The 24,822-nt window shown below is 36.2% G+C and overlaps 1 protein-coding gene across 3 annotated transcripts in view; it reads right to left on the reverse strand.

The window, feature by feature from the left end:
- SMC5 (structural maintenance of chromosomes 5) overlaps nucleotides 1–24,822 on the reverse strand; it is a 99,720-nt gene that overhangs the window by 46,186 nt on the left and 28,712 nt on the right. For all 3 annotated transcript variants that reach the window (XM_030810027.1, XM_030810029.1, XM_030810031.1), the window contains 3 exons: nucleotides 12,268–12,523; nucleotides 10,300–10,454; nucleotides 5,134–5,247 (listed from right to left, as the gene is read on the reverse strand). In XM_030810027.1, the coding sequence (XP_030665887.1) occupies nucleotides 5,134–5,247; nucleotides 10,300–10,454; nucleotides 12,268–12,523 (525 nt within the window). The remainder of the gene's footprint in view (nucleotides 1–5,133; nucleotides 5,248–10,299; nucleotides 10,455–12,267; nucleotides 12,524–24,822) is intronic.

The following is a 24,822-nucleotide window of genomic DNA, read 5'->3' on the forward strand; positions in this document are numbered from 1 at the left end:
TGCCCACGCTCTATAAGTTGAACAACAAAGCCTGGATGACAGCACATCTATTTACAGCATGGTTTACTGAGTATTTTAAGCCCACTGTTGAGACCCACTCCTGAGAAAAAAAAGACACCTGTCCAAATATTACTGCTCACTGACAATGTACCTAGACACCCAAGAGCTCTGATGGAGATGTACATGCAAATTAATGTTGTTTTCATGCCTGCTAACACAACATCCAATCTGCAGCCCATGGATCAAGGAGTAATTTTGACTTTCAAGTCTTATTAAGAAACACATTTCATAAGGCTATGTATGGCTGCCACAGATAATGACTCCTCTGATGGATCTGGGCAAATTAAACAAAAAGCCTTCTAAAAAAGATTCATCAGCCAGGTGTGGTGGCTCACACCTGTAATCCCAGCACTTTGGGAGGCTGAGGTGGGCAGATCACCAGAGGTCAGGAGTTTGAGACCAGCCTGGCCAACATGGTGAAACTCCATCTCTACTAAAAAATGCAAAAATCAGCTGGGTGTGGTGGCGCATACCTGTAATCCCAGCTACTCAGGAGGCTGAGGCACAAGAATTGCTTGTACCCAGGAGGTGGAGGTTGCAGTGAGCCAAGATTGTGCCATTGCACTCCAGCCTGGGCGACAGAGCAAGACCGTGTCTCCCCGCCCCCCCAAAAAAAAAAAAAAAAAAAAGATTCATCATTCTAGATGTCATTAAGAACATTTTTGATTCATGGGAGGAGGTCTCAAGATTTCAACAATAACAGAAGTCTGAAAGAATTCCAGCCTTCAGGGATGACTCTGAGAGGTTCAAGACTTCTGTGGAAGAAGTAATGGCAGATGTGGTGGCAACAGCAAGAGAACTAGAAGTGGAGCCCAAAGATGTAACTGAATTGCTGCAATCTCATGATAAAACTTGAATGGAGGAGGAGTAGCTTCTTATGGATGAGCAAAGAAAATGGTTTCTTTACTCCTGGTGAAGATGCTGGGAACACTGTTGAGATTACAACAAATGATTTAGAATATGACATAAATTTAGGTGATAAAGTAGAGGCAGGGTTTGAAAGGACCAACTCCAATTTTGAAAGAAATTCTAGGCTGGGCGCGGTGGCTCATGCCTATAATTCCAGCACTTTTGGGAGGCCATTCCGTCTGTGAGACAGAGGAAGACCCTGTCTCAAAGAAAAAAAAAAAAAAAAAGGAAAAAGAAATTCTGCTATGAGTAAAATGCTATCATATGCTACAGAGAAATCATTTGTGAAAGGAAGAGTTGATCAATGTGGTAAACTTTATTATTGTCTTATTTAAGAAATTGCCACTGCCACCCCAACCTTCAGCAACCACCACCTTGATCAGTCAGCAGCTATCAATATGGAAGCAAAATCCTCCACTACCAACAAGATTAAACTCACTGAAGGCTCACATGATTGTTAGTATTTTTTAGCAAGAAAGTGTTTTTAAAGTATGTACATTTTTTAGACATAATGCTATTCACACTTAATAGACATAAATAGTATAAACCTAACTTTTATGTATACCGGGAAGCCAAAAAGTTTGTATGACTTGCTTTATGGCAATATTTGCTTTATAAATCTGTTATATCTCTTGTATATCTGTACTAGAATTCAATGTAAATTCAATAGTGTCACAGGATATAAGGACAATGTTTAAAAAAACCGGCATGTCTACGTACTAGCAATGTACAATTAGAAAATGCATTTTAGAAATCCATTTATGATAGTGTAAAAAATATATTTTAAAATTAGACAGTGAAATACACATTTAACAAGAGATTATACAATGAAAAAGAAAAAATGTTGAGAGACCTTAATAGAGGCATGGTGGGATGGAGGAATTTCATGGTAGCACAGATTAGTAATTCTTTTTTTTTTTGTTTTTTTTTTTTAAAGACAGAGTTTCTGTCGCCCAGGCTGGAGTGCAGTAGCGCAATCTCAGCTCACTGCAAGCTCCGCCTCTTGGGTTCACGCCATTTTCCTGCCTCAGCCTCTCCGAGTAGCTGGGACTACAGGCGCCCGCCACCACGCCCGGCTAATTTTTTGTATTTTTAGTAGAGACAAGGTTTCACCGTAGTCTCGATCTCCTGACCTCGTGATCTGCCCGCCTTGGCCTCCCAAAGTGCTGGGATTACAAGCGTGAGCCACTGTGCCTGGCCACAGATTAGTAATTCTTAAACTATTTTTGGAGGATTCTAGGCTTCAACAAATTACTAAATATACTGATGGTAAGGGGAGCTATGTCTTTCGCTAATACAGAAGAGAATTATAAATATGCAAAGGAGAAAGACTAGAAGGTACACCAAAGTTGGACTGCAATTGTAAGTAGTAGTGTGAATTCATGGTGCACATATTATCTGGTCTCTAGATAAATATGGAAATAAATATAGACATAGGGGTTTGCATGTTAGACTTAGAAGCAATGAGATACCAGCAGCAATGAACACACCTAGTATCCAGAGCTTGGTGTCTAAAAGAAAATAGGAGTTTTGGTTAAAGGAGTGATTGTAAGGCCCAAAAAGATACACTCAAGATGTGCCTGTAACATCTTACTATGGCAAAAAGAAGTGCTCAAAATACCATGGCAACATATCAAAATGACAGAGGAGTCAACCTGAAAAGGTCTCACTGGCCAAATATGGGGCAATCTGAGCATTAAAATAGTAATGAATTGGCCGGGCGTGGTGGTTCACGTCTGTAATCCCAGCACTTTGGGAGGCCAAGGCGGGCAGATCACTTGAAGTCAGGAGTTCGAGACCAGCCTGGCCAACATGGTGAAACCCCGTCTTTACTAAAAATACAAAAATTAGCCGGGCACAGTGGTGGATGCCTGTAATCCCAGCTATGCGAGAGGCTGAGGCAGAGGAATTGCTTGAACCTGGGAAGCGGAGGTTGCAGTGAGCCAAAAGCGCGCCATCGCACTCCAGCCTGGGCAACAAGAGCAAAACCCTGTCTCAAAAAAAAAAAAAAAAGTAATGAATTAAAATACACAAAACAATTCTATGAATCTATACTGATACAACAAACAAATACATGGAAGAGAAGAAAAAGCTCTTTCTTATAGGTAGAATGCTAACTAATAAACACAGAAGGAATGACAGAGCTAGAATCATTAATGGCTCTTAAACCTACTAGGTAGGGTTTCATGAGGAAAGAATATCTGCAATCTCAAAGTATCTCCACACAAACAATTACAAAGAGAAAAAATAGTGCACACCACCCCACCCAGTTAATTTTTGTATTGATAGCAGAGACAGGGTTTCACCACATTGGCCAGGCTGGTCTTGAACTTCTGACCTCAAGTGATCTGTCTGCCTTGGCCTCCTAAAGTGCTGGGATTAGAGGCATGAACCACCATGCCTGGTCCAGTATTTGTTTTTAACTTTGTAATGATGTATTTCCTTTTAGAAGATTTTGTTTGAGTAACAAAAAGTGAGGTGATTGAAAGAAAAACAAGAAATAAATACTATAGGTAGTGCTCAGGTTTGGCAAAAATTATGATGTTGCACATAATAGTATGTAGAAATAGCAAAAATTGTGAAGATGATTTGTAATTTACTGAAGGATGAGAAATGGTACTCTAGTAGATACAATTACAGGAGAAGGTTATATAGAATAAATTTCACAATTTAAAATATACACACAAAAAGTCATAGGACAAAGTTCTGGTTCTATCTGATGAGCAGCTATGAAAAATTAATTGTTACAACACAAGAAAAAAGAATACAGGTCAAATGATCAGGAATCTATATTGTATCATCAACATATGGTTTAAATCCTTAGTGCAGAGGCAGAATGAGTTTTTGACACCAGGAAAAGTAACAGGCTAAGCTGGTCATTTGCAAAATAGAAATCATTTAATTACACCTGACTGCATGCCCTTTACAATGTATCATGTCTTAAAAGACATGCAACCCAAGCAACTTGACTTCTCCACTGAGCTCTTTCATCAGATCAATAAATCACTGATTAGGCTTAAACAGCTCTAACATACACAAATTTTTAACTTTTTGGAGTCCATTTTATAATTTTATACATCTAACCTTTTTATCCTGTCACCTTTATGTTCACATACCTTGCCAACTCCCAAACCAGAAGCAGGGCAATATAATAAAAGCCAAAGCAAGGTCAAGATTCTTTCCAAGCACTTGTGTACCAGAGAAACAGAGGACCACTTGAGCTGATTCAGAATCCTCTCCTCACTTAGACCAATTAACAAAATTCTTTAAATAAGACATACAAAAAAAATCTAAACCTAACCTTTCTTTATAAGCCTTTTAAAGAAATAGAAGACATGCAAAAGGAGTAAGAAGTCTTAGACAATACAACATATAGCTAACCATATATATATATATATAAGAATGTCATACATAGCTAACAATATATTATACTACATGTTATGTAGGTTATATAAGAATATATTACAACAATGATGAGTTAATAAGTACTGCTGTAAGTACCTTTACATTTATTAACTGACTTAATCCTTACAATCTTTTGAAGTAGATAACATTACCCTTCATTTTATAGACAAGAAAACTGAAGCATAAAACATTTAGGCAACTTGCCCAAGTTAGAAGCAATGCCAGAATTCAAATCCTGGCAGCTCAGCTACAAAGTATACATTCTTAACTACTAAGCCTTACTGTCTTTCAGTGGCTTAGATTCTTGGTCAGTGGCTTTTCTCTAGCCAGATACAGGGTTCTCATTCTTTTTACAGAAGTTTTACTTATATTAATAAGCAACATTGTACTGATTTTCCTTTCAAAGTAACACTGAGTTCATTCCAATACATTTTCAAAAAAAGGATGTCTAAGACCAAAGGTCCATCATTATGTTTTGTTTTCTTAAAACATGATAGAATTACTTACTCTTCACATTAATTTCAAATGACAATTTCAAAATGTTACAGATGGAATATTATGGGCTGGTTTCCTTTTATAAAGCAAATCAACTGACCCACAATGCCATAAAGAGGAAAGAAATTAGCGAAACAGTGATTTTGCATGAGAGTGAACTGGTGGTAAAATTAGCTATCACATTTTGCTCTAGTGAAGTTAAAACTTCAAGTGCTGAAAGATAAGTGTCAAGTGAATCAAAGTGTTGTGTTGGTTAGTACTTGCCTCTTTGAGGAAAACCTCCATATCTTCTTGACTTTCAAATACAAAGGCTCTTAAGTCATTTGATGGAATATGATTTTCAATATATTTGGCATTTTTATTATCTTTCATATTGATCTAAATGAACAAACAAAAAAAGGTCGAATTTCAGGAAACCCAACTGATTATTAAAACATGTTTATATTAAAATTGGATTTAGATTGTAATACTTGAGAAAAGAGAAGATAAAAAAAAGAACTTGGTATCAAAGAGTTATTTTAAAACATCTAATCCATTACCCAGAAACAAAGGCCAAGATTTGAACAGTGCATATTGATTCTGATAATATCTAAGAAATAACTTCAGTTCCTTTCTAGTCAACTCATTGAAAATATTTCAAACAGTCTAAGATTGTGACTTGAGTGTAAACATTTCTTATCTTTCCCCACACTTTTCATATTTTCTTAATCTTCAAGAGAACTTCATAGATGGAATAACTAATAGGCACAAAAACACAAAGAACTTTAAACTTCATAAAACTAATGGAAAAAAAAAAACCTTGCTATGGCTTATTTGTAACTATTACTGCCCTCAAGAGAAACTTGAAGTTTGCAACATCAGAACATAATCTTATTGATCTATTTTACTTTTTTATTTTTTTGAGACAGAGTCTCTCTCTGTCACTGAGGCTGGAGGGCAATGGCACGATCTCAGCTCACTGCAACCTCTGCCTCCCGGGTTCAAGCAATTCCCGTGCCTCAGCCTCCCGAGTAGCTGGGACTACAGGCAACTGTCACCATGCCCAGCTAATTTTTGTATTTTTAGTAGAGACAGGGTTTAATCATGTTGGCCAGGCTGGTCTCGAACTCCTGACCTCAAGTGATTGGCTTGCCTTGGCCTTGCAATGTGCTAGGATTACAAGCATGAGCCACTGTGCCCGACCTACTGATCTATTTTAAAAACATTAACTGGGCCAGGCATGGTAGCACTGATAACCCCAACACTTTGGGAGGCCAAGATGGGAGGATAACACTGGAAGCCAGAAGTTTGAGAGCAGCCCAGGAAACAAAGTGAGACCCTGTCTCTAAAATAACAATAACAAATTAGCCAGGTGTGATGGCTCTACCTGGGAGGCTGAAGTGGGAAGATCGCTTAAGCCCAGGAGTTTGAGGTTATAGTGAGGTATGATGGTGACACTGCACTCCATCCTGGGTGATAGAGTGAAACTGTCTCTAAAAAGTAAAATAAAGTAAAAATATGAATTAGACAATTCTGCAAGTGAGGCTCAATGCTATAGAAGATACTAAGACAGGTTAAGGAAAAAGCTACTTCTGGAAGTACATAATCTGTTATTTATTGCAGATGAATAACTATGTTGAAAGTAGAGCATGGTAAAACTCCCATTAAGAGAAACGTAAAAATATAAAAAGTACTATCTAGGGAATTTTAGAGATCGATTATTTCCAAAACATGGAAATCAGCTTTCTTGAGAAAATAATAAAAGGGGAGGTATTCAATTATTTCCAAAACATGGAAATCAGTTTTCTTGAAAAGATAATAAAAGGGGAGGTATTTATGTACTATAATCTATTACAAAGCAAACTAGCCAAGAGCTTGGGCTCTGAGGTCAGACAGATGTCCTTTCAAATCATATGCTTGATCTTGCTCAAGTACTACCTAAATCTCAAAAGCTTTCACTACTTTCATCTGTAAGATGGACATAATAAAACAGTTTATACCTCATAGAACTAAATGTGGATTAAGAGATAATATAATTAAAACAATAGTACAGTGCTTGTCACATAAATGTTGGCCAATAGTGCTATTTTAAATTATAGAATATCATTCAGTATAGAAAAATGAGAAAACAGTTACACACAAAAGTTAAAACCACATGAAAACCATCATCCAGGCATAAACGCTATAAACAATGAGCCTATTGTTTCACAATTTGGGGCGGGAGGTACTAAATTACTTTACTGTAAGAAATGATACAAATAAAAGAAAACTTATGTGGATGTTTGCAATAACTTATAGAAAGGGTAAAAGTAACCCCAAAATGACCACAGAAAGTCATCTTTTAAAAAAATATATAGTTATAGATAAGCCAGTCTAGGACTTAGCTCTCATGATCACATTCTCCCAGACTGTATTGTTTTTTTTTCTATTTTTTTTTGAGACAGGGTCTCACTCTGTGTTGCCCAGGCTGAGTGCAGTGGTGTGATCACGGCTCACTACAGCCTCGACCTCCCAGGCTCAAGCAATCCTCTCACCTCAGCCTCCTGAGTTGCCAGGAGTACAGGTGCATGCCACCATGCCCAGCTAATTTTTATTTTTGTAGAGACAGGGTCTCACTATGTTGCCTAGGCTGGTATCAAACTCTTGGACTCAAGTGGTCCTCCTGCATTGGCCTCCCAAAATGCTAGAATTATAGGCATGAGCCAACGTGCCTGGCCCCAGGGTGTATTTGTTAGAAATATTCTGCCACGTCAGATTCCAAAGCCTCCAGCGTATATAAACTGGTTTACATGGCAATTCAATTCTTTGACGGATTTCACTTGCTCAGGAAGACTCAAGGAAGTCACACAAGTAGGGTCACCAGCCAGTTTGTGTGGTTCCAGTAGTGACTTATTTACACTTTTTCCTAAGTGTAATACACATTCACAGTTTGGAGGTTTCCCTGATATCCTTAAGGAAGATTTATTTATTTGTTTATTTATTTTTATAAGATGGAGTCTCACCCTGTCACCCAGGCTGGTGTGCAGTGGCGCAATCTTGGGTAACTGCAACCTCTGCCTCCCGGGTTCAAGCAATTCTCCAGCCTCAGCCTCCCAAGTAGCTGGGACTACAGGCACATGCCACCATGCCCAGCTAATTTTTATATTTTCTTTTTTTTTTTTTTCTTGAGACAGAGTCTAGCTCTGTCGCCAGGCTGGATTGTAGCGGCGTGATCTCAGCTCATTGCAACCTCCAACTCCTTGGCTCAAGCGATTCTCCTGCCTCAGCCTCCGAGTAGCTGGGATTACAGGCACGTGCCACCAAGACCAGCTAATTTTTGTATTTTTAGTAGAGATGGGGTTTCACCATGTTGGCCAGGATGGTCTCGATCTTCTGACCTCGTGATCCACCCCCTCAGTCTCTCAAAGTGCTGATTACAGGCATGAGCCACTGTGCCCGACCAATTTTTATATTTTCAGTAGAGACGAGGTTTCACCATGTTAGCCAGGCTAGTCTTGAACTCCTGATGTTAGGTGATCCGCCCACCTCGGCCTCCCAAAGTGCTGAATTACAGGCGTGAGCCATCGTGCCCAGCCCTTAAGGAAGATTTACACACCTTGTTGGCTCTGCAGGTTCCAGTTTCTTGGGATGTTCCCTCTGTTTGTGAGTTCAGTGAATAAAGTATTTGTCAAAGTCCTTCAAGAACTTCACAGTCATATCACAATCAAAGTAGCAAGATAGAGATAGGTAGATATAGGAGACACAGCACTCTGTGATGATCTGGTGGTTGATGGCAGCTTTCTGCTTTATGATTTTTTAAACAAAATTTTTCCATACATCCTATTCCATAACCTATTTTATGATTTACTAACATGTCATAAATTTATTTTTATATTAGTAAATAGAGACCTACAGCAACATTTTAAGGGCGGCATAATATTCCATTATAAGGATATAAAGTAACTTATTTAACCAATCAGCATCTTCATAAATTTTCTTTTTTTGCTCCATCATTTTGCTATCATAAACACTACTGTAAATCTTTGTACACTTCTCCAATTCTAGATTGGAATTGTTAAAAATAAATCATAGAAATAGACTACTAAATGACCATTTATATGACTAAAATTTTAAGTTTGCATATTGCTCACTTGTGTATGATGGTAGCGGCATTTCAACTAGACCTAGAAAGGTGAGTAAACTGCGTGGAAGATGTGAATGTAGGAAGGTGGCAAGAAAGGTGAAAGGTTAGTCTGAAAAGGGTAAAAATGCAGAATATATCTGTTTATCTCAAAGATTCAAATGTAATTTAAAATGGAAATATATGCCAGCTATTAATCTGACTTGGTGATATATGCTACTATTAGAAAATCAAATGACAAGAGGAGACAAATCTAATCCAGTTCTGAAGTATTATTTTGACACTGGCATTTTAGTAAAAATGTTAACAATTACACCTGCATTATAACTTTTATAAGGGTCACAATATTTTTTCTTATACTTTCTTTCACTCCTCATCAGACTAATCAAAACAATGTCTGCATCTAAAATAGAAATTCTCTTCTTGATCTAGCAAAAATATTCTAATAACACATACGTGAATAGGAGAATGTTATGAATATTAACTTTGCTAATTTAAGATATGGTAAAAAATTGAAAACTATATAAAATGATTTTTAATAAAGTATAATACAAACATGAGTTACAGAGAATAGAATTTTTCACGAATCCTCAAAGTATGTCTTCTTTGCTAAAGAAAAAAAATTATCTAGCAAAAATAATCCTTTTGTAATCTTAGGATAAGCTTTAAGTTTGCTCTAACATATCATTACCAAAGAATGTTAGTTTTTCACTCTTTCATCCTTTTATGTGCCCCAAACTTACTATATTAAATAGTCTGGATGGCAAACATCTTAGTAAATCCATGGCCACACTTCACTAGATGATTTATTAAATATAGCTTCACCTATTCTTGATGACCCGCAATCATCAACAAAAGCTATCAAAATTTTATGATGTCAATAAAGTATTGGTTTCATTTTCAAAATCCTAAGAATGCCCGTTCTTTGTAGCAGGTGATTTTCTTGCCTATCCTCTTAGTTTTTTTCCTTTAATCAACATATTTACAGCAGCATTCTACCTCTTCAGCAGGTTTTAATCTAATCCCTGCTATAATCTAGTAACAAGTGCCAAAAGGAACCAGCTAACCAAACTAATTTTCAACATGATTCTAGGTCAGTAAGTTGTCAGTTTGATACCTCTTTCTAGAAAAAAGCACAGGTTTTATGACAGTTATTACCCTCATTGATCAGGGGACCTTTAAAAAGCTCATGTATAGATTCAGCAGTATGCCAGATGCCACAAGTCTGATAATGTAAAACCAGGGTAATATTGGGACTAAAATGTCTTAAAACAAAAATCTACGATTACAATAATAAAACCAGTACTACCAAGATGAACAAAGTTTCTTACCGTGAGCATTATGGGCTCACAGACTCGTTGTTTAAATTTGTCTCTGTTGTTTCTTAGCCATAAAACAGCATCATACGTGTCACGGAATCTCTGTCTTAGCTTATCTTCCTTCTGATTCATAAGACTGTCAAAACGTACAATATGATCATCCACACCTAAAATTGTAAAACAAAACAAACTCTTGTTTCTCTGAAAATTTTAATTAGTGAAATACTCTAATAATAATACAGAAGAATACCCTAGATCTGAAGGTTACAAACACCACTCAGCAAGTACTCCCATAGTGGAAAATATGTGACCTGAACAAATCTTTCTAAAATGTCCAAAAACCTGGGAAAACATAAGATCCTGAAACTATCAAATATAAAAAACAGGTAACCCACAAAAAAAAAAAAAAACAAAAAAACCCACAAGGAAAACACTAGATTTCCTATCAAAAGACAAACAGTAGTAGGCCCTCAAAATTCTGGAAGAAAAATTAATATTTTCATTCTAGAATTGTATACACAACAAAACTAAAAAAGTGGGGAGATGATGAAATAAGAATATTTTAAAGGGTGCAAAGATTCTGAAGTTAATTCCCAAACATCTCTTCTTAGAAGGTTACCTGAAAATGTACTCCAACAAAATAAGGGTATGATAGAAGAAAATGAGACATGGAATTCAGGAATAGGTTTATAACACAGAAAAGGCACGAGAAAAATTACAAACGATAACCATGCAGGCCTCAAGAACAACCAGTTTAGATGGAAGGAGAAGGACAGAAGGCTACAGGACTCAAGAGAATGCCTGGTAAGACAGCTTTTTTTTTCCCTCTTCAATTTAAGAAAATGCTTAAGGAAATAAAAAAAAAAAATTAAAAGCTTTTTAAAAGCTATCAATGAAGGGAAATTTAATTATAATGCACAACTTGGTTCAGCCATGAGTAAGTTTAATAAACAATACTTAGTATTTCTAAACTTCTAGAATTAACCCATAAATAAAGCACATAAAACACTAAATGTTTTCGGCCTTGAAAATATAAAAACCAGAGTATAAATGAGAGAATTTAGAATGTGAGAAGGGAGGAAAGTAAAAAGCAAGGGTGGGAGGGAGTACTAGTATTTGTAGCTTATGAAGTGTGGATTGAAGCAATATTGACAATTGTTAAATGACCAAAAAAGATATGTATATTATTTATAATAATACAAATCATTATTAATAATCCCATTTGAAGAATTTATAATAGAGATGTTTTATAAGGTAAAATCTACATCTAGAGTAAATACAAAAAGATAATGTCTAAAGTTGATTAATCAAGCAATAGTTAAATAAGAATATGATATATATGGAAGGATTACTAGAAAAAATCTTCTTAAAGAGTTAAAAGTGCTTACTCTTGATTGGCTTTGGAGGTAAAAAAGGAGTTGTGCCACCCTTCTATCCTTCTAGTTCTTCTTCTTTTTTTTTTTTTGTTAGCCATACACATCTAATACTTTGATAAACATATAAAAAAATTTTTTAAAACTGATCTTAGTCATATATATTGAGCAGACAGAATATAAAATCCCTATCCAAATAATACCACAGATCTATTCACATGGTCTACAAAAAAAGAAAACCAAAGATGAAATTGGACAGGTTTCAAGGAACTAAGCTAACAGAAGGTTACGAAGGCTAGAATAAAGAGCTTAAATTTGATATGAGTAATAGTGAGTGACTTTGTCAAGAAAATAAAGCTAGGCATTTATAGAGAATTAAATCAAGTGCCATAATCTGACAGAAGACAGTGGTCAGCTATCATGGCAAATTACAGTACATGACAGATATAGATAATTAAGGTATGAAGTTGGAAGAACTGAGTTGAGCTTCCTCAAGAAGGCAACTTGAACATTTTATAGAAATAATTACCAGAAGCAGAAGAAAGCCCAATCAACAGAGATATATCTACATTTTATAAACATTTCATTCAACTTTATGAAAACTTACTCTTTTTCTCCTTCTCTAGAGTTTCCCTCTCTCTTCGCTTATCAATTATCTCGCCTTCACATAATGCCTTTTCATCCTGAATCCGTCTCAGATCATTTGCAATGGCATCAATCTGGGGCTGAAGATTCTCGCAGCTTTCCGTGGTCTTTAGTTCATTTTGCAAATCCTCTATCATTTTGCGGGTATTATCTATTCTCCTCTGTCGGTCAAGCTCTTCATTTTGCTTTACTATTAAAGCCTGCTGAAGTTCCTCAATCTAATAAAACAAAAGTAGGTTGGTACTTGAGACTGTTTTCCTCTTGGTTTATAAGACTTTTGTAGTAATACAGTTTTTAACATACAATCTAACATAGGTGTTTTCCTCACTAAAAGGTGTCCTGTGAGAATTAGACTAGCACATTACCAGTTCTACCAGACTACCTGTATCTTTGTTTTACACATTCACTAATATATCTCAAATACTTTAAGTGGTGCTCAGTATATAATTAGCACTTATTAAATATTTCCTGAATAAACGAAGTATTTTAAAAGCCCAACGGATTTCTAAATATTTACAGGAAGTACATACTATATGCCATAAGACCAAAATTAAAACAGTCATGTGGCATATGTGATACAGTTTCCATAATAAAAATGGTAATAAAGATTACAAGTCACCCTATTACAGGCTGAATATCCCCAATCCAAAAATCCCAAATCCAAAATTCTCCAAAATCTGAAATTTTTTTAGTGCTGACATGACAACACAAATTACCCAGAACACATTATTTTTTCACTATATTAGTTGTATGTCAGTTTTTACTGTTAAGTATTTATGTGTGAATAAGTATTTAAAAATGATTGTTTATGAGTAGCATATAAATAGAGTCAGGAATGCCATCAACCACAGGTGTGGCTGAGACAGTGACACCTTTATTTCCTGATGGTTCAACATACACAAACTTTGGTTCATATACAAAATCATTAAAAACATCATTTAAAATTACATTCAGGCTATGTGTATAAAGTGTAAGTGAAATATAAATGAATTTTGTGTTTGGAATTGGGTTGTATTCTCAAGATACCTCCTTATGTATATGCAAACATTCCAAAAATCTGAAAAACTCTGAAATCCAAACATTTCTGGTCTCAAGTATTTTGGATAAGAGATACTCAACCTGTAATTTGAAACAGAAATAAACTATTTTCTTCCAATGGAAATATTTTCTACCAATACTTCAGACTAATATTGTGAGATTTTAATCATCAATCTATATGCTTAGATTCCTTCACTTATATTCAGGGTAAATTATATTTTTAAAACCAGCTATGTAAGTTGCCACTTGATATCAGTGAAATTTTTATCAAAACTATGGTCTACCTAAGACAGAGTAAAGATTTTCTTTAGGACACACACATATAAACAAATATGCATTTATATGCCCAATTTACATTTTACAACTAGAATTTTGCATTAAAATAGATAAATTTAACACATCACATAATCTGTTTTAGCCAGCTTTATTTCCAAGTCAGATTTACTCCCTCTCCTTCCTCAGTATAAAAGTTATAACACATTCATTACTGAAAATACAGAGACTTATAACAAATAAAAATAACTTATAATCTTAATGTCCTTAAACTTTTTTTTTTTTTTTGAGATGGACTCTCACTCTGTCGCCCAGGCTGGAGTCCAGGGTGTGATCTCGGCTCCCTGCAAGCTCTGCCTCCCAGGTTCACACCATTCTCCTGCCTCAGCCTCCTGAGTAGCTGGGACTACAGGCGCCCGCCACCACGCCCAGCTAATTTTTTTTGTATTTTTAGCAGAGACGGGGTTTCACCGTGTTAGCCACGATGGTCTCGATCTCCTGACCTTGTGATCCACCCGCCTCAGCCTCCCAAAGTGCTGGGATTACAGGCGTGAGCCACCGCACCCGGCCAACGTCCTTAAACTTTTACTTTTTTTTTTTTTTTTTTTTTTGAGACAGAGTCTCACTCTATTGCCCAGGCTGGAGTGCAGTGGTGCGATCTTGGTTCACTGCAACCTGGGTTCAAGTGATTCTTGTGTCTCAGCCTCCCGAGTAGCTGGGACCACAGGCATGTGCCACCATGCCTGGTTAATTTTTGTGCATTTAGTAGAACTGGGTTTTCACCATGTTGGCCAGGCTGGTCTCAAATTCCCGGCCTCAAGTGATCTGCCTGCCTCGGTAAAGTTTTACATTTTAAATGCCTACTTATATCTGCCTGTAGAATATATATTCTTTTTACTAAATGGCATCACTAAAAATGCATTGAGAGCAGTTTCTCATTATCCCTCATGTCCTTGCAAAATAAAATTTTAACATCTTGTGCATAATATCCTGTGATATGGATATACCACATTTTATCCCATCTCCTGTTGAAATGTGGGTATTGATTTTTCCTTTCTAAAAATTTAGCTTTGGCAGTAACAAAATGCACATATCCCCAAATATATCCTCTCTCCTATAACCAACCATCCAGAAGCAAGAGAAAATATATCTGAAAAAATTAAGATACATACATGTCACTGAACATTAACAACGTTCAATGGGCCTAAAAACAGATAATAGGAAATTCAAGGGATTCAGGAAAACAAATGAGCATATCACAGATGACAATATATAATTAAGAATCACTAAACACTAAAGATGACACAGAATTAAGATTCACTAACAAATAGAACCTCTGCAATCCCAGCAAAACAGGGACCACCAAACTACTGAAAATCACTGGCCTACCATATAAAGTTGTACCAAGAGAAGGTCTTTGTCAGATATTGACCTGAAAAACTGAAAAGCAGCCCAATGATCCCTTACCTTTCAATTAAGTTTTCTGAACACTAACTCATTTGTCACCTTCATGCAAGAAACTACCATGACTAATCACATTAGTCCTACTCTGACTAATATCCATGTTTAGCTCAGGTACAGTAAGTCTAAACCTCTTAGATCACCTACCTTCACTAGGATACTGTCTCCATGCTGCTCTATATCTGCAATTTCTCTGAATGTTCCCTCTTCTTTTTTTTTTTTTTTTTTTTTTTTTTTTTTTTTGAGAGAGTCTCGCTCTGTCACCCAGGCTGGAGTGCAGTGGCGCAATCTCAGCTCACTGCAAGCTCCGCCTCCTGGGTTCACACCATTCTCCTGCCTCAGCCTCCCGAGTAGCTGGGACTACAGGTACCCACCACCACGCCCGGCTAATTTTTTTTATTTTTTTTTTTTTAGTAGAGACAGGGTTTCACCGTGTTGGCCAGGATGGTCTCGATCTCCTAACCTCATGATCTGCCCACCTCGGCCTCCCAAAGGGCTGGGATTACAGGCGTGAGTCATCACGCCCGGCCTGAATGTTCCCTCTTCTTGTTCTAATGGAAACTTGGCTATTTCTGGAAGACAACTGTTCTCCCCAGAGCCCTCTCAAGTGGTGACCTTTTCCTGCCAGAAACCATTATTTCAGGACATGGAGGTGGGGGGGGGTGTTCTCATTAATCCCCACTGTACTCCTTCCTCCTTTAATTGAGCCCCACTTTGGTTCCTCTGAAGACCATGGGGTCAGACTTTGTCACCCATTACCCTTGTTGCTATGTTAACTACCTCCCTGAAAATCCTCCCCAACCTTATCCATTCAGGGATGACTTTGGCATCTGATTCACTGTCTTCCTCTCTCCATCATTATATCCGTCATCATGTGACTTAAACATATCTACAGAAAATCAATCTAACTCTTTGGCCTCTGTGTTCCCTTACTTCTTCAACTTCAATCATCTTTTCCTTAACCTTTCCTCAGCCACCTGTTTACTGAACAGAGGAAGGTAGCTGAGGAGGGTTATGTTCTAGATCATAAAGCCCCCCAAATCATACCACTTCTGAAAAATGTATTTCCATAATTCTATTCTTTGGTCACTATTTCCTTTTCTTCCATTTTACTTACTCTGGTATTCCTACTCTATCTTTTGACCCCCACAAGGTTGTGCAATCCAATAACCCCACTATCTTTTTACATTTCTTTCCTTAATCAGCCGAGGCTCCACAATGCAGCGCCATAACCACTCCCTTGCAAAGATCCCTTGACCTTTCTTCTTTTGTCACACTGGCCAGGAAAAAGCCCAGTTCTAATTAAACCTATCTATATACCTTCTAACTATCTCTATCTAAGCAATCGAACTAATGAAAGAAACCCTCAAAAACTGGTCTTACTTTAAATCTATGGCACAAAACTTAAACGGGCACTCAAAACTACCAGATAAACCTATTACACTTTTTCTTTTCTTTTTTTTTTTTGAGATGGAGTCTCGCTGTGTCACCCAGGCTGAAGCACAGTGGTGCAATCTCAGCTCACTGCAAGCTCCACCTCCCGGGTTCATGCCATTCTCCTGCCTCAGCCTCCCGAGTAGCTGGGACTACAGGTGCCTGCCACCGCGCCCAGCTAATTTTTTGTATTTTCAGTAGAGACAGGGTTTCACCGTGTTAGCCAGGATGGTCTCGATCTCCTGACCTCGTGATCCGCCCGCCTCGGCCTCCCAAAGTGCTGGGATTACAGGCGTGAGATACCGCGCCCGGCCTACACTTTTTAAATAAACTTTTGCTCTCTTTCTGAGATGAGTTCATACCTTTTGCTCATTCAATCTTTTATTGCTACCTTCCTTCTACTCACTCAGCTAATGACCTTGCCTCATATTCATTCCATTAATAGAAGTTATAATTAAAGTACTCCCTCCTTCTCTTGCTTTTAAGTCTATCGCTTTACCTACATCCTTACTCATTCTGCTTTACTTTGTACAATGTAAGGAGACTCCATCTAGCTACCTAAATCTAACCCCTCCACGGCTACTCCAGAGAAATGTTTCTCAAATTATACCTTAAGAAGGTGTAATTTTTCATGAAGGACCATTAAAAACAAAAATTCCAAGCCATCACAATTCAACTTTTATTAATTACAATATACCGAAATTCTGGAAAAGTTTGGCAATTCCTTAAAAAACTGAATGCACACCTATGATATTCTACTCCTAGGAAATTATTCAAGAGAAATAAAAGCATATGTCCATACAAAAAGCAGTAGAAGAATATCTATGGCAAATCTACTGGCAGTAGCCCAAAACTAGAAACAGTCTAAATGTCTAATACCAGGTTAGTGAATAAACAAATTGTGTGATCTCAAGAAAAATGAAAAGAAAAACACAATAAACCGAATGAAAATAAAAATAGCACATATCAAAATTTGTGGGGCACAGCTAATGCAGTGATAACAGGAAAACGTATAATGCTAAGTGTATACATAAGAGGAAAAGCATCAAATCAATAATCTATGCTTCCACCTCAAGAACCTATAAAAAATGAGCCCATCTACATCAGGCAGAAGGGGAATCTAAAGATAAGAACAGATATTAATGAAATGGAAAAGAGAGAGAAAAATCAATAAAACAAACAGCTGCTTCCTTGAAAAAAAATGAATAAAATTAGCAAATCTTTGGCAAGATTAACTAAAAAAAGAGTGGAGGGGTGGGGGATAGGGGGAATTGCCAATATCAGGAATGAAATAGGGTTATCACTACAGATTCTATACATACCAAAGGATAAGAGAATTTATGCATACATAAATTTGACAACTTAGACAAAAGGACCAATTCACCTAATATGAAATAGATTATTTGACTAGTCTAATAGCTATTAAGGAAGTTGAAAACCTAATTTTAAAACTCCCTCCAAGAAGAAATCTCTACACCCAGAGAGTTTCACTTGAGAATTACACATAATGTTTAAAGTATATAAACATCAATTCTATATAATCTCTTTCAGAAAGTAGAAGAGGAAGGATCACTTCCCAATTTGTTTTATGAAACTAGTTATTATCCTAATACCAAAACTAGGCAGAGAACACAAAAAGACTACAAAACAGTATCACTCATGAATACAGATGCAAAAATCCTTTAATCCTTTAACACAGAATTCAGCAATATGTAAAAAGAATTATACACTTATACACCACAACCAAGTGGGGTTTATTTGAGGGATGCAAAATTGATTTGGTAGTCAAAAATCAATCAATATAATCCATCGCTTATTAACCACCTAAAAACTTACATAATCATATCAACAGATGCAGAAAAGCATTTGACAAAATTGAGTATGTACTCAACATAAAAATTCCCAGAAACATAGGAATACATGTAAGAATTTCCTGAATCTGACAGAACATACATATTTTTTAAAAAACCTGCTATTATTACGTACTGAATAACGAAAAACTGAATGCTTTCCTCCTAAGATCAAGAATAAGGTGAAGATTTCAGTGTTCACCACTCTTATTCAACAGAGCGCTGAAGTTGTAGCCAATGCAATAAGGCAAGAAAACTAAGTGCATACAAATCAGAAAGAAAGAAATAAAGCTGTCCCCATTTGTAGCTGACATGACTGCCTACGTAGAAACTCTCAAAATATCTACCAAAGAAGAAAGAAAAAGAAATCAAGTCAGAGGTATGAATCTAACAAAACACACAGAGGACTTGTTGCTAAAACTACATAATGCTAACGAAAGAAATAAAAAATCTAAATAGAGACATACCACGTTCATAGATCAGAAGATTCAACAGAGTAAAGATTTCAATTCTTCCCAAATGTTTAATGAAATTCCTATTAAAATCCCAGCAACATTTTTCTGTAGATATGGAAAAGATTTGGATGTCATCAGGAATGGTGAAGTAAGGAACTCCAGAAATCTTCTCCTCCATAAAAGTGATGAGAACACTGACAAAAATCGTCAAAATTAACACTTTCACAGGACTCTGGAATTTAACCAAATGCTTGTAACAATATGGGAAGCTCTTATTCAAGAAAAATGGCTGAATCTCAGTAAAAACAGCAAGCTCTGTAGAATTTTGAACTTGCTTCATTCCTAAACCCCTTGTTCCATTCATGTGGCATCGTTGAAAAGCAAGAGCCCACAATCATAGTGAAAACCTGCAGTCTAGCAGCCACTGGAGAGATATGAACAGGTTTGGAGCTCTAATGGCAAAAAAAAATGCAATTACTTTTGCACCAACCTAATAAATCCTCATTCTCAGAGAAATGTCATTATCTGATCTACCCAGCAGTTTCCTGGGAAAACTTACTTGTATAAGGCTTGTTTGTATTTGACCTGACTCACAGCTCACCACTGCAAAACAGCCTTTTCCTTGCATGCATTTGTCAAAAACAATCAGAAGCAATTGTTTAGCATCACAACTGCCTGAAGCAGATAACAGTTACAGCAAACAATAAGCTAACCAAAAATCTTAAAAGAAAAGGCTGGGGAATGAGCTTCTCCCCAAACCATATGAGGTTTTGGAAATTCCTGGAATTCTAGAAGGTCATGTGCATTAGCAGGACTGTGTGCATGCCCAGGGCTATGTACATGATCCCAAAAGACCTGAGAAGACCCTAAGTTCTCATCTCTGTTTCATTTTGAGGTTGTGTGCAAATAGGAAGCGAAGGCTGAGACAGAGTTAACCAAAGTTTTCAACAATCTTAGGAGCATTTATTCAAGAAAAATGATTGTATCTCAGTAAAGTGTGAATAATGCCTGGCTGAATGTTGAAGGCATGACCCAACATATACACAGAGATCCTCAACAAAGACTGGGAAACACATGGGTTCCAGGCATTTTAGGAAATACAGATTCAGTCATTAGCTAACCACTAAACTAACCTAGTATTGACTTCAGTAGCCACATATGACCAAGAATAAGAACTTTACAGAACTAAGAAAGTCACTAAACAAACAAACACCAACAACATATTCAATGAAACAGCAACAACAACAAGCCCTGGGGAGGGGAAAGGGACTGACTTCCAGAGTTGCTAGAGTATGTTACTTAAACCATCCAGTTTCAACAAAAACTTGTAACACATTCAAATAAAGGAAAACGTATGGCCCACACTCAGGAAAAAAGCAGTCAACAGAAAAAGTCCCTGAGGAAGTACAGAAATGGACTTACAAGACGAAGGGGCTTTAACTATTTTTCTGTTTGCCCTGAGAATACTTGCCGGCGGTGCTTACTTTCACATTGAAAATCAGTCAGATTTGGTTAAGCCTCAGAGTGTGTTTATGTAAAATTAAATGAGTGCTGGCAGTGAGCTGCATGTACTTTTTTTCTAAATAGGAAAAGGATTAAAACAGCTATTTTAAATATGCTCAATAAACTAAAAGAAACCATGTCAAAAAAAAAAAAACTAAAGGAAAGGAAGAGAACAACATCTCACTGAATATGGAGTATCAATAAAAGCACAGAAACTAGAAAAAAAAGCCAAAGAGAAAAATTTAGAGTTGAAAAATGCAGTAACTGAAATGAAAGATTAATCAGAGGGTCTTAACAGCAAATTCAAACAGGCAGAAGAAAGAATAAGTGAACTTGAAGACAGGTTGATTGAAATTATCCAGCTTGAGGGACAGGAAGAAAAAAGAAATCAAGAAAAATAATCGGAGGGCCAGGCGTGGTGCCTCATGCCTGCAATCTCAGCACTTTGGGAGGCCGAGGCGGGTGGATCACCTGAGGTCAGGAGTTGGAGACCAGCCTGGCCAACATGGTGAAACCCCGTCTCTACTAAAAATACAAAAAATTAGCTGGGTGTAACGGTGGGCGCCTATAATCCCAGCTACTCAGGAGGCTGAGGTTGCAGTGAGCCAAGATTGTGCCATTGCACTCTGGCCTGGGCAACAAGAGTTAAAGTCCATCTCAGAACAACAACAACAAAAAATTAACAGTCTCTGAGATTTGTGGGATACCATCAAGCATATCAAAATATGAAAGTCTCAAAAAAGAAAAGAGACAGAAAGAATATATGAAGAAATACTGAACAATGACTTCCTAACTTTGATGAAAAACATTAATCTGCACATTTAAGAAGCTCAATGAATTCCAAACAGGATAAACTCAAGGAGATTCCCAACTAGAAATAAGATTAGCTATAAGAAAGAGAAAACTTTATAAGTAAGAAAAAAGTGACTCATCATACACCAGGATCCTCAATAAGATTAACAACTGACTCATTAGAAACCATGGAGGCCAGAAGGCAGTGGGACGACATATTCAAAGTGCTGAAAAAAAAACCAAGAATTCTATATCCAGCAAAAACTATCCTTCAAAAACAAACAAAAACTTAAGACATTCCTAGATAAACAAAAAAACAATTTGTCACTAGCAGATCTCCCCTACAAGATACACTAAAAGGCATCTTTAAGGCCGAAATGAAAGGACCCTAGACAGTACTCTGAATCTACACAAATAAATCAAGAGAACCAGTAAAGGTAATTAAATAGATAAATGTAAAATATAACATAAATGTATTTTGTTGTTTATAACTTTTTTTCTTCCTATCCAATATAAAAGAACTATTGTGGTATAAACATACATATTTAGTCTTTGTCCTAGGTTCTTGGCACAGAGTTCTTAAAACCCTTGGAATTTTCTGAGTGACAGGAGTGTCTTTTATTATTCATAATAAGCCCCTTTCTGCAATATCTGGTTTTATGCTAATGAGGACAAAAAAATCACGGTCCAACTATCTACTGTTTACAAGAGGCACATTTTAGATTCAAAGACACAAACAGGCTTAAAGTAAAAGGATGGAACTTTAGTCAAAAGAGAACTCTTTATTTCTCCTTTCCTAGCAAGCCAGAGGAAGTATAATACAAAAGCAACACGATCAAATAAACCAATAAAACATATCATTAAATCTAAACACAGGCTGATTATCCTTTATCCAAAATGCTTGGGACCAGAAGTGTTTTGGATTTCAAATTTTTTAAGACCTTTGAATATCTGCATTATACTTACAGGTTCAACTTCCCCAATCCAGAAATCCAAAATGCAAAATGCTCTAAAGTGCATTTCCTTTGAGCATCATGTCAATACACTCAAAACAGTTTTGGGTTTTGGAGCATTTTTAGATTTCATATTAGAGATATCCAACATGTCAATACTGGCAGTAAAATAATAATAATAATAATATTTTAAATAACCACAAGTCAAACTTCTGATGATACTGACATGGAAGTACAGGAAGAGAAAGTATAAGCTTGCTAATTTTTTGTTCTTAATTAGGTGGGAGAATAAAGATACTGATGAACTCTTTTGTTAGAAATGTGTCACTTAAAATTTTAAGATAATCACTAGAATAGGACTAAATATAACTTTCAACCTATAGAATAAAAAATAGAATGAGAAAATCCTGGTTAACAGCAACAGAAAATGGAAAGAGAGGAGGAATCAAGTAAAAAGTATAAGCAGAAAACATAACAGTAAATGTGAACTGTTTAAACTTCATCTGTTTAAACTCCTTTATTTCCCATCAAATTGAAAAAAATTTCAAAACAAAACCCAGTATTATTTACAGCACATAAACCAAAACATGGTACAGAAATAAAAACAAAGTAAGAAAGCTTTAAAATCTAGGAAGCAAAAACTGATATAATTACAAGGAAAAACAGACAAACCTATACTCATAGAAGGAGATACTGACACCTTAAAAATAACTAAATCAGGCCAGGTGCGGTGGCTCACACTTGTAATTCTAGCACTTTGGGAGGCCAACGCAGGTGAATTACTTGAGGTCAGGTGTTTGAGACCAGCCTGGTCAACATGGTGAAACTCCGTCTCTATTAAAAATACAAAAATTAGCCAGGCATGGTGGTGCATGCCTGTAGTCCCAGCTACTTGGGAGACTCAGGCAGGAGAATCACTTGAACCCGGGAGGCAGAAGCTGAAGTGAGCCAAGACTGCGCCACTGTACTCCAGCCTCGGAGATAGAGCAAGACTCCATCTTATAACAATAACAACAACAAAAACTAAATCAAGTAGGTTAACAAAAAAGTAGAATATATGAGTATACATATATGAGTATACATAATTATAGTAAGCCTATTCTAATATATGTATATATGTGTGTGTATACATATGTCCACACCTGAAGAAAGAATGCACATTCTTTTCAAATACATGAAGAATAGGTACAAAAATCAAATATACAATAAAAGCCAAAAAAAAAGTCTCAAAAAATTCTTTAAAAAAGTCATAAGGCCACATTTGTTGACCATAAAGCAGTATAAGTAGAACTCGACATTTTTTAAAAGCCTAAAAAATTCCATATCCATAGAAATTAAAACAATAAGAACTGCTAGGTAACCTCAAATGAATGAAAACATTTAAACAAAAATTATAATATCTTAAACTGAAACAAAGAGCCTACCAATCAACACATGTGAGATGTAGCCAAATGATGCCCAGAAAAAAATTTATATCCTACAATGCATTTATTAAAATTAGGAAAGATGAAAAATAAAAGAAACACACTTTTTACAATTCAAGAACGTTAAAAAATACTCAAAGCAGAAAGATGAATTAAGAAAGAGGAAATCACTAAATAGTCAACAAAAAATAAAGTTGATTTTTTAAAAAAATTAGTTGAAAAGACTTACAAAGTGACAAGCCCTGGCAAATATGATGAGGGGAAAAAATGGATACACAAATATCAGTGATAGGAAGAGAAGAAATATAAATGATTGAAACTGATCCAAGGAGTATTAAATTATTTACCAGGTCTGCATAAGCCTGAAAACAAAACCAGTTAAGAATAGAACAAACAATAAAATTATAGGCCAATCTCACACAGTTCAAAAAATCCTAAATACAAAATTTTATAGTTGAATACCACAATGTATTAAAACATCAATTAAAATTTAAGGCAGGAATACAAGGGAAGTTCAACATGAGGCAATCTACCAACTTTGTATTTGTGTCTGGGAATATAGGATTAGTTTTATGTCTTTTTCTGCCTAACCCTAATAAAATAATAGGAGTGGAGTAAAAAGGGATCCATCCTATGAGGATAAAAGAAAGGGAAGAGAGATCACTAAATGGAAAGTTTAATAAATACTTAGAAGATGAAAAAACAAATAACTAATTTAGCAGTATATTATAGGAACCATAGTGTAAAGGGTGAGTGAAAAAGAAAGGGATGTGAAGAACTGATTATTCCTTCTAAAAAATAAAAACAAATAAAAACCCCAGAAATTCTTAGGACTAGGAAATGCCAAGTACAAATAACATCACATAGAATGCAATTATTCATATCTTCCTTCATATCCCAATCCCCTTCTCCCAACATACACAACCCTAAGCACGTAACACTGACAACCAAGCTGCTTCAGTGAACATTTGTGGTTAATTCTTTGGAGAAATTAAATGAGCCGCCTGGGACTTAAAGGGATAGAAAAAGGGGTGAGGCTGAAAACTAGGAGATTAACATAATGCTTCAACCACCAGAAATGCTTGAAGTTACATGTCTACCCCCAAGGCAGGTAATTTCAAAATTTAGTCTCAGAATGGTCCTGAAGAATAGAAACACACATATATTTGGGCATCTGTTAGCAAAAGAGCCCACTTTCTTACCTAATCATCCTAACATAATTTTGTCATCAGGCCCACCCACGCACGAAAAATTTGTAATCAGCCTTTTAATGCCTTACTTTTAACCATAAAGAGAACCAAAGATTCCCAGATAAACAAGGAAAGACTCCAGGA

The sequence above is a fragment of the Nomascus leucogenys genome, chromosome 1a (assembly GCF_006542625.1).
Source record: "Nomascus leucogenys isolate Asia chromosome 1a, Asia_NLE_v1, whole genome shotgun sequence".
Taxonomy (NCBI): Eukaryota; Metazoa; Chordata; class Mammalia; order Primates; family Hylobatidae; genus Nomascus; species Nomascus leucogenys.